This window comes from Apis dorsata, unplaced genomic scaffold (genome assembly GCF_000469605.1).
Source record: "Apis dorsata unplaced genomic scaffold, Apis dorsata 1.3 scaffold_1026, whole genome shotgun sequence".
Taxonomy (NCBI): Eukaryota; Metazoa; Arthropoda; class Insecta; order Hymenoptera; family Apidae; genus Apis; species Apis dorsata.
The window spans coordinates 1-11,648 of record NW_006264125.1 but is presented as its reverse complement, the minus strand read 5'-3'; the positions used below and the strand labels follow the sequence as shown (position 1 = coordinate 11,648).

Below are 11,648 nucleotides of genomic sequence, written 5' to 3'. Positions count from 1 at the left end.
CATATGTTTATATATTAATAATCATTTTATATAGTTTTATATATAATATATTATTATAAATAATATATAATATATATTATATTATATAAAATATAATATATATACATGTAAGTGTTACATATACATATGTTTATATATTAATAATCATTTTATATAGTTTTCTACATAAATAATATATTATTGTATATATTATAATAATATATTATTAATATATTATTAATATATAAACACAGAAATGAAATAAGCGACATTTGCGACGCGATAAAATAATAAAATACAATACAAAATACAAAAATCTAGAATGGAAAATAATGTTGAATCTAATGCTAGTTTTGTCATGTTTTCTGAATGTTTATAGAATGGTGAGGTCAGATGCGACAGAAAACGATGTCCACGAGCCCTTTGTAATACGATCGCACATCAAATGAAACGCGGCGAATACGTAGCGGATGGCGACGATTGTTGCACGGTCCAGTGCCGACGAGCGAGGCGTCATCATCGTAACAATCATCATTCAGCCCGGCATTCCGTGACACCACGTGAACTCAGCTGAGTAGTTTCAACTGTTACGAAGCTTTCTTCGAATAGTGATCTGGTCTAAGGGAACGCTTCTGGACATTGTTTCTCTTTATAATCATTAAATTCACGGCTTAAGTTATGCCATTGTCATCGTACTTTTAATTCCAAAACAACTTCAGAGCAATTACCAGAAATTACGAGAAAATGATGGGAGTCAATTGGTAACGCAAAATTCTAAATTCAAATAGCAAAACTTAGAGATTGTTTTTGATGCCTGAAGTATCATTAATAAATAAATTCAGAAAATATATATTTAAAAATATTACTTTTTCTAGAATTTTTGAACGATTTAAGATGATGTAAAATTATTATTAAGTTAAAGAATAGAAAAATGAACTAAGATTAAATTTACATAATAAGAAAAATGAATTAAACGAAACCATTTAAATGGAATATGAAACATAGAGGCACTTAGATTAGTATATTAAAATTAATATCGATTTTGAATAAATGGTATACAAATTTTATATTATAGTTTAATTATTTGATAAAATTAACGTTAAATAATCATGTTGATAAAGTATTTTGAAAGAAAATGAAGAATATAAACGATGCTGTGCATCATATTTATCTAACACTAAGTTATCGTTAAAAGAAAGAATCTTTGAAAAAACATTTAATATTGGAATACTTTATTCAGGAACTATAAATTGCCGGAAAATGATAATCAACGAAACAAAAAGATTCATCTTTGGAATAATCGGCAGTTATCAGAGGAAGTTACAATAATAATAATATCAATAACAATATAACAGAGGAAGGAACGTGGATCGTTCTCATCAAGCATTATTCTTACTTATATTCCTGTCGCTTGCTCGATTATTTGCTACAGAGTCCCTTACAGCACCTACTACCAGACATTTATTAATCAATTGTCTCTCATCAACGGATAAACGGACCGGAAGTCAACTGCTCTCTATCTTCGAGTGACCCTTTATATACATACATACATGCATATATTATATGCGTTTACTTACACATAAATATATAAACATATATTGTATGGTACGGCTATATTGAAAGAAAAAAGAACAAGAGAAAAAATTAGACAAAGAAAGAGGCAAACTTGGAGAGAATTTAAAATCGTGACGGTAAATGCAGAACCCTATCGTACCCATCAACCTCACCGAGTTACCCAGCAACCAAAGAAGACTGAAGAACCTCCAATGGGTGGCATCAGTTGTCATTAAAATGTGGAAACATGCTAAGATTTTTATCATACTTTATTAACTCCATACAAATTATTACTATTACGAATTACTATTATTATTAATAGTAATATTACTATTATTAAAAATATTAATGTCGATATAACATCATTAATGTTATAGATCATTATTCATTTTCATTAATTTTATATCACCACTGTTCATCATTGTTCATTTTCATTTCATTTATAATTCATTACGTTCATCATCATTAAAAATTTGTTTTTATTGGAATTTTGATTATTAATATTATTAAAATTATTATTATAATATTTCTATTATTATTTTTAATAATATAAATAATATCGCTATTTTGTTAAATATTCATCATTATTATCAACATTATATTACTAATCACGATTGTTATTGTTAATATCATTATTGTAATAGCCTATAATAATAATCTCATCGAAATAGCTTTTTCGTAACTTATAAGTTTATTTATTATTAGATTCTCTAAATTATTCGATGGCGAATAAGTCATAAATAATTCTAAATTTACTTCAAACGATAATTCAAAAAATGTATTGTAGCTTCAACCTCGATGCAAATTCTTTGCCCGTATCACGAAGAATTTGGAAAATCGATGTTCAGCAAAAATTATATATTAAATTAGAATAATACTGAATCGCCATTTTTAAATATAGAAGGATGTGTGTTATTAAGGATGAATGAATAGTATGTCAGTTTTTTATGTGTATGATAATTGATGAAAGTTAAATAATAGTTAATAATAAAAAATAAACAAAAAGAACTTTCGTAAATGAACGATATGAAGAAAAAAGTATTTGTAAAAATTGTAAGAGTTCTAGCTTATAATTTTCGCGATATTGATCAATTTTTGTTAAATTTGACAATTTACATAAACTCATTTTTTCTTTATCTTATTATTTAAATATGAATACTAAAAATATAAAAAGAATATATGTATATGATTAATTTTATAATATGCGAATGATTTATCGTTTGAATGAAAAATTCGTATACTGAAAATCAATGGAAATGAACATGAATACGATGAAAAATATAGTGAAAAATTCGGATATTAATTGATTGAAATTCATTCTAACTGGATATTTTTAATTTTTTCGAAATATTTAGTTTCCGAATAACTTTATTATGAAATTAACTTTTAATTTTAATCATGATTCATTGTTCTTCTGTGCATTTCTTTATGATCTAGTCTAAGTATTTGGAGTGTCCATTTGAACAAGCTTGCGAATAACGAGCGGTGATCCGATCGTTCATGAAATATGAGAACAAAAAAAGGATAGCGGTTTTATGTATAGCCACGGCAGCTGGTAAGCTTGCTTAACACTTTTTGATACAGCACTTTTTCTAATAGAGTGTGAATGTAAATTACATGGTCAACAGGTTCAAAGCAATGCACTAAAACGAGCAACCTGTATCATATTGAGAGTTTCATTTAATGATTATTGTGATTTTTAATAAAATAATTTTTTTATATTTATTTGTAATTGTTAAATATTTAAAAGGCAAGCGTAATTGATTATAAGAAATAAATCTTTAATATCATTATATAATAAACAAATATTTTATTATTATAAATTTTATCCAAGCTTTGCTAGTATGTTATACAATTTCTTCCAATGTTTCCATAGAGACAATGCAACTCTCATTGTTACTTGTTACTTGGATATTTTGTAAAAATCTTAACAGCGATCAATTGTTAATTTTTTTGTACATAAGCGAATATGTAACGAGAATTACGAATTATCAATATTGCGATTATTATTCTTATTATTGATATCATTGATAGTATTTATAAATACATATATATCGTATTTCATCCGATTCGTAGATATAGATGATGCTTATTATTATTATTAATATTATTTTATTCTATTTTATTATTATTATTATTATTATTATTATTATTATTATTATTGTCATTATATATATATATCTTATTTTCATGTTTATTTAAAATCATCCCTCGTTTTACAAGCATGTTATATAAATATAGCTCTTGCTATTTAGATAAATATTTTTAAATATTAATATAATATAAGACACAATACTGTATCGTCCTGAAAATGCATTAAGCTCGCGTTTTTTCTTCTTAGTTTACTAATTGATTGAAACATTGTTGCTAATTTCTTTTATCTAATATATACAATTCGACTGTACGAAAATTAAGATAAAAATTATCGTGAAAATCAGGGTATAATCGAGATACACATATTGAATGATTATGCTCCATTCATTATAATCGCCATTAAAATTAATAAATCGAGTAAATGATAAGATATAATATTTGAATATTGAATATATATGTCTATATATTTATATATATTTTTTTTAAATGAATATCATGCAACGATATCAATTTGTAAATTATTATGTAAATTTTTATGTAAGAATTACGGTGTCAACGAGTTTTTATAGTGCCTTAAAAAGTTTAATTAACAATCGAAGCGATCAGTACGAATCTGTCAAAGACAGTATTCAGACAATATATATTATATTATAAAAAATTATGATTAAATATGAAATGTTATTTATAAAAATAATAAAATATTTTTTGAAATTTCTATTCAAAATATACGAGATTATAATAAAATTGTTCAATGTTAATATGATAGAATCTTGTTAATCTTGTATATTGGACAAGAAAGATGGTGATATTTTGTACTGTGCCAAAACGGTTGTCAATTAAATTGTAATTAATCATTAATTTGCTAAAAGCATATATTATTTCGAGTAGCTTGTTATAATGTAATTATATTACACGTAAGTAACTGTAATGAATGTAATGTGTTATTCATGGAATAATAAGTCGGAAAGCGCGTATATATGTGTGTATGTTGTGTATGATGTATGAAAGAGAGAGACAGAGAGAGAGAGGAAGAAAGGGAAAGGAAAAGAAAAAACAACTGCAAGAATGAAAGTGTATAACTAATTGTTTATATTGCTATTTAATGCAATAAAACATATAAATGAACATAAGCAAATTAATAATTAGAAGTAATTGTATGCCGATTTCAGTATTTCCATTAATAAACAAATACATTTGAGTCTCATTTGTGTGTTTGTTGTATTGGTTGAAACACGTGACGCCACAGATTTTATTTCTTAATATTAGATGTTGATAAAACATTATATGCCTATTATACTGTACCTATAAGATATCGGCGAAGATTATGAGAAATATAAAATTTGCTATGATATAACAAATTCACAATAAACTGATTATTTATGCTTTAATAAAGTTTTAATTTAAAATATTAAATTTTTATTTCATTATATAAAAAATAATTCTGATATTGAATATAACATGAAAATATATTGAAAATAAACAAAATTCTGAATATTTGATAGTAAGTATATTGATAAATAAAATATAGATAAAATTATAGAGAAAATCTATAGTTCATTTAAAAATATAATATGGCATTCAATTGCTGAAATTAATGATATTTTTTTATATTTAATTTTATTTATTATGTTATTAATAATATTGAATAATTAAATCATTTTTAGTTTTTCACTAAATAAGTTTTATAAACTATTATATCTATAGCCGGACTATACATATCTATACTTATTATTACTTTATTATATGATATATATTTATACATATATATATTCTATATCTATACTACATTACACATATCTATAAATATACATATACATGTACATATATATATTGTACTAAATAATGTACTGAAAATTGTATTAAATTGTATTAAATTTGACAATTCAAGACTATGTAATAGTAATAATGTGCAATTATATAATTATATAATAATATATTAAATATATATAGTAATTCTTAGTTTGATAAATGTGTGATTAGATACTTATATTGTATAATTATAAAAACACTTGATTATAATTTTCCTTGTTCATTTTTTTTTATTTCTTTGAAACCCTCGTCCAAAATATATAGAACAAGATTTATTTTTTTAAGTATTGTATTAATTCTTAGTAATCCAATTCATAAATTTCCCAGCAGTTAAATCCAAATCTCTGCCACTTTCAACCTTATATTTAAAGATATCAAATTATATATTACATATATATAAATCCATAAAAAATATAAATAATTAAAACTTTTATCAAAATAGTAATATGTTAAACATTTCTTTTTAAAAAAAAGATGAAATTAAAATATTTTTGTTAGAATTTAGAAAATATAGAATACAAAAATAACTTTTAATTCGAATTCTCAACATCAAGTGGCAGCTTTATACAAATAATCGTAGATAATTTATATTATATGAAATTTTCATATAAGATTGAAAATTTCGTAATTAAGATTTTTAATATCTTAATCTTTTAAATTTTTAATCTTTCTTAATCTAATAGCTTGCAACGAATATTCTATAATATATTCTTGAAGGTTTTTTTCTGCGATTTCCATCAATGTTTCACTCATTTCCAAGAATTATAAAGTCTCAGTAATACGAGGATTCCGCTTTCCTTCCAAACAGTTTCTTTTAGTTATAACAAAGAAAATGTTATAATAAAATTTCCACAAATATTTGTCACTTTATAATAATTGAATGTAAAGATATAATGTTGGTAAATTAATAGTAATAGTAACGAATTATTGATAATAATAGAAAATTAATGTTAAGGTATTAAAAATAAGATGCATGGAAAAATTAATAATAATAAATGAACATAGATAAGTAAAAAAAGATTTTTTCCCAGATAATCGATAACAACGTAATAATTCAAAAGGCATCAAATTATCATTCTGTAAGAATTTATCAACGATCCGTGGTTATGAATCACAAAAATACCGAATAGATTGTGCAAGTCATCCTGATGACCTTACGAATTGAATTGATATTCTAGAGAGTGCCGATTTTCACGGTTACTCTATACAGAAGAGTTGCGGTTAAAAAGAAAACCGCAATATCATTACGTACTCTGCTCGTGGACTGAATGAAATAGACGAAAGTATCTTCGGAGAGATATGGAATGCCTTTTGGCTGCCGCGTAAGCTGCATCGACGTCTTAAGAATCCATAAAGAACGGTTCCCCGTGATACAATGCGCGCAGTGATACAATGTCAACGATTTAAAAGAGCATCACAACTAAAAAAATTTATTTTATCTTTTTATTTTTTAGTATTTTATAAAATATTAATAATTCTAGTAAAAAAGCTTTTTTATATACATACTTTGATCTTGAAATATATTATAAAAAATGTAGTTTTACACAATTTTTTTCTATATATATAATCATCACTTTTAGTTTTTGATGGTGATATATACATATAAGAAATGTCTTTTATTAATATATTTAAGCTTCTATTACGATTAAGATCCGTATTTGGATCCGAATAATCGGTTTTGAATCTTCTATTAAATATAATATTTTTTTTTTTTATTTAGATTCTAACTATGATTGAAATCTAAAATATAAAAAAGAATTTATTTATATTATATAATTTGAATCAATTGTCGATATCACTTATACAGCAATAAAAATAATAAAATTACACGGATAGAAAATTATATGAATTGAAGATAGATTTCATTTATTACACGAATTTAAATATTATATTTGAATATTTATAAAATAAGGATCTTTAATATTTGATATATTAAATTATATATTGGAAATTAAATATTTAATAATTCAAGATTTATAATAATATATAAAATGATATGAAATTATTCATATGATTTATTCATATCATAACAAAATATATATATATTAATTCTTTTAAATCTAATATATGTGATTTCCATTTTTCTTTATAATTTCGATATCGATGCATATTTCAAACCCTCGTCCAGACCACGTAGAACAAAATCGACTTTTTCGGGGGTGGCGTTAACTCCTAGCAATCCAATCCGCAAAACTTTTCCAACGGTTGGACCTAAGCCTCTACTAATTTCAACCTTGTATCTAAAAAAATCACACTATATGTAATCACGGATAATCACAAAAAATTTAAAATTAAACAAAAAATATATGACATAAAAGCTTTAAAATAAAATAATATAAATAATATATTACTCCATAAATGATAAATTGCGTTATTCTATAATCGGCAATTTATTATCCCCAAAGATATCAATAAATAAATGATTGCTTTGAAATTAATCTATTTTGTAATTCAATATTCTTTTGCTGATATTTTTTCTTTTTTATATTCTTTTTTTTTTTTATTTTTGCGTTTACTATTGTAAATATGATTGATTGCATCAATTTCATTTTATATAGTTTTTTGCTGTTTTATAATTGAATGTTATTAAGTATTTCACTTTTTAAGTCAAAACAAATTAAAGTAATTTCATTATAACGTGAAAAAGAGACTTACTTTTCCATGGCTCGTTGAATAACAATTTTATCATCAACACCAGGTGGCAACTGTATAGATATAACCGTAGATAATTGATATTGTGGAATTTTTACGTAAGATTGAAGACCTCGTAATTCAAGACCCTTTCTTAATCTGACAGCTGCGGCAGCATGTCTGTTCCATAATGCTTGAAGACCCTCTTCTGCGATTTCTGCCAATGCTTCACGAAGACCATAAAGAAGTGTAGCACTCATAGTGTGATGATATACACGATCTTCATTTCCAAAACATTTCCAATAATTTCCAAGAATTGTAAGATCCCAATAAAACGAGAAGGGTTTTGTTTTTCTTTCAAACAATTTCTTTCTGACAAAAATCATGAAATTGTTATAAACACTTGTCATTTTCTTAAATAAAATTTTGAAATGCCAATAAATTATTAATAATGAAGAATAAATATTAAGATAAGAGCAAAATGTTAGATATTACACATTAATTGACACAGAAATAATTTAAAAATTATATAGAAGAAAAGAAAAAAAAATGAATATAGATAAAAATAAGTTCTTTCTTGATACATTATACATAACTAAATAACAAATTTGAAATTTATCAGAGTATCATATCAAATAAAAATTTATTAACGATTCACAGTTATGAATCACAGAACTATTGAATAAACCATTCTGATGATTTGATTTAATTGATATTCTATACCCTTTTTCACATTTATACAGTACAAAAGATTGCGGTTAAAAAAAAAGAAAGGAAACCACGATGTGATTACGTACTCTGCTCGCGGACTAAAGGAAATAGGTGCAAGTCCTGGAGGGGCACCAATGGCTTTTTGGCTGCCCGCGTAAGCTGCATCGATATCCCAAGAATCCATAAAGAATGGCTCGCCACACAATGATGCAACCACATCAACGATAAGCAGAGCATTGTATCTGAAACAATTTATTTTATTCTTTTATCAATCTGTAATAAACAATTGATTTTATAATATAAATTATAAAATATTTATTTAATTTTATCTTTAATGTTTTAAAAAATATTTTATTATATCAATTTGATAAATATATTTGTAATAATTTTTCTTTGAAGAAATTTTGTAATTTTGTTTAAAAAGTGATTTTAAATTATATCTGTTTACAGAGATTTTTTAAATAGAATGCAATTAAAAAATTAAATGCATATTTTATAAACAAATATTCAGTTGATAATAATAATAATTATAAAAAAATTTAAGAAAATAACTTATGAATAACTTCACCAAAGCCTTCTAATGGTTGTTTCACACCTGTGGAAGATTCAGCTTGGACCATAAAGACTACGACTGGTCTATGCTGTTCTAAAGCAATTTCTAATTCTTTCAATGTGACTCCTTTAGTGTATTCTGTTTCTAGTAATTTTACCTATATATTTTAAAATATAATTTATATAATTTATATAAAAATTTAAATCATGATATATTTTTAATATTTTGAATTTTATTGTTTTTTTAAAATTTATTCTTCTTGTATACATTTGCACCAAGTCGATTGGCCATACAAGCTGCTCGTTGACCCCAAATTCCACACTTGACAATGAGTACAGTTTCACCAGGTTCGAGTAAATTTGTTAAACAAGCCTCCATACCTCCATGACCTGATGCACTTAGTACCAAAGTGAGTCTATTATTAGTTTGAAAGATGTATTGAAGGCCTTCCTTAATTTCATCCATTAACTATAAATAAAAACTATATTAACTGATTCTATTTTTATTCTTTAATAAGTGAGGAAAATGAAATAATCACCATACAAAATTCTGGATGAAGATGCCCAAGAATTTGATTCTGTAAAGATCGAAGAACTCGTTTCGAACAATTAGTCGGTCCAGGACTCATTAAAGTTTTTATCGGCAATTGTAATTTAGTTCGAAGTATTTGAGGCGGTTCCTTATGAACTGCCAATTTGTTCCATTTATAATTCATATTAATTGATTTTTCTTTAAATTATTCTAAAAATTAAAAGAAAAATAATACTATAAACAAATAAATAATTTTTAAATTTTTAATAATTTATAAATAATTATTAATTTATTTAAAATCTTTAAAATAACAAATAATTCTGATTAATGCACTAATAATAAATTAATAAGAATATTACCATTATCATTGTAAGAACATCATTTTCAATTATTTCATTTAAATAAAATGTTTATTATATCATTTTTAAAAAAATATATATATTTATAATATACTTATTTTTTTTTTTTTAAAAAGTAATATTTTTTTTTTTTTAATTTAATATACTATTTTCAAAAATATATTTTTTTTATTTTTTATTAAAAAGTAATATTTTTTTTTTTTTAATTTAATATACTATTTTCAAAAATATATTTTTTTTATTTTTTATTAAAAAGTAATATTTTTTTTTTTTTAATTTAATATACTATTTTCAAAAATATATTTTTTTTATTTTTTATTAAAAAGTAATATTTTTTTTTTTTTAATTTAATATACTATTTTCAAAAATATATTTTTTTTATTTTTTATTAAAAAGTAATATTATTATTTTTATATAATATAATTAATATAAAATTTTATATTATTAATATTATAATATTATATATAATATCTAAATTATAAAATATTATACGAATCTATCACTCACAATTTGCACACCAGTCTTATTAAAGTAAGATTTCCAGTTGATAATTGAACCAGTGCTATGTACAGAAGTTTCTTTATGACTGAAGTGTTTTTTATTTAGATATAACTTACCACAGTTACAGTAAACTTGTGAAATCATAAAATACATTAGACTTCGATAAGCCGGGATAATTTTAGTTTATGTAACAAATCAGTGATGAAAGAAGCATTTCTTTAACATGATATCGTGATGATATTTGTCGTTTGAAACAAGAAATTTTCATTAATTAATTATACAAAGATCATGCAATTATTGTTTTAATTATTCGAATGTTATTCGAATTATGTAGACAAGTTATTAATTTATATTAAATAGAAGCAATATTAAATAGGAGAGAATAGATAATGAACAAGATATTTCAAGATTTATGAAATTACTAATTGTGGCTGAATTGACATGAGAATACAAAGAAATCTTTTCATTGAAAGACGAAAATAGCTTTACGTTATTGCGATTTGATAACCTCTTGAATATTATCGTAATTTACATAAATAAGTAAATTATTAATTATTAATGTGAATAAGAAATATTGCTAACTACACTTTTTCATGAATCAATCATAAAATATTATTTGGTTCATAATTGTGATGAAAATAATTTCTTTTAAATGTATTCTTGATTGATATGCATTTCATTTATAACCTCACGAATTGTATTAATATAGCATTTCTTTTGCTAGAAAATATGTAGACAGAAGTTAATATTAATATTAATATTAATACTAATAATCAAGAAAAAATTTTTAAATATTTATTTTATTTTGTATAATTCTTTTAAATTTTTAAAAATATATTAATTATAAGATTATGGTTACGATATTATGTAATCAATGTTGGAAATATAAAAAACATAGATACAAAATATATATATATATATATATA

The 11,648-nt window shown here is 23.3% G+C and overlaps 2 protein-coding genes across 3 annotated transcripts in view; one reads left to right on the top strand and one right to left on the bottom strand.

Annotated features, from left to right (window-relative positions):
* LOC102681006 (dorsal-ventral patterning protein Sog) overlaps positions 1-1,281 on the top strand; it is a 20,112-nt gene extending 18,831 nt beyond the window's left edge. The window contains exon 6 of the mRNA XM_031514498.1: positions 359-1,281. Within this exon, the coding sequence (XP_031370358.1) occupies positions 359-553 (195 nt within the window). The 3' untranslated portion in view covers positions 554-1,281. The remainder of the gene's footprint in view (positions 1-358) is intronic.
* Positions 1,282-7,515: 6,234 nt separating this feature from the next.
* LOC102679677 (serine--pyruvate aminotransferase, mitochondrial) lies at positions 7,516-10,891 on the bottom strand. 2 transcript variants are annotated; one of them, XM_006624304.2, is made up of 7 exons: positions 10,740-10,891; positions 9,870-10,072; positions 9,599-9,799; positions 9,331-9,488; positions 8,865-9,020; positions 8,092-8,439; positions 7,516-7,676 (listed from the first exon to the last, which is right to left on the bottom strand). In XM_006624304.2, exons 2-7 carry the CDS (start codon positions 10,044-10,046, stop codon positions 7,523-7,525), a joined length of 1,194 nt encoding a protein of 397 aa, XP_006624367.1. In that variant the 5' UTR covers positions 10,047-10,072; positions 10,740-10,891; the 3' UTR covers positions 7,516-7,522. The 2 variants fall into 2 exon arrangements, with proteins under 2 accessions (XP_006624367.1, XP_006624366.1); XM_006624303.2 differs by having other exon boundaries at positions 10,729-10,889.
* Positions 10,892-11,648: the final 757 nt, after the last annotated feature.

What these genes read in the sequence shown, in the direction of transcription:
- LOC102679677 (XM_006624304.2), bottom strand. Translation starts at nt 10,046, where the DNA reads ATGAATTATAAATGGAACAAATTGGCAGTTCATAAGGAACCGCCTCAA. An exon ending in CCAATCGACTTGGTGCAAAT is followed by an intron (nt 9,489 to 9,598) that starts GTATACAAGAAG and finishes TAAAATATATAG; the next exon opens with GTAAAATTACTAGAAACAGA. An exon ending in TCCTTTAGTCCGCGAGCAGA is followed by an intron (nt 8,440 to 8,864) that starts GTACGTAATCAC and finishes GATTTTTGTCAG; the next exon opens with AAAGAAATTGTTTGAAAGAA.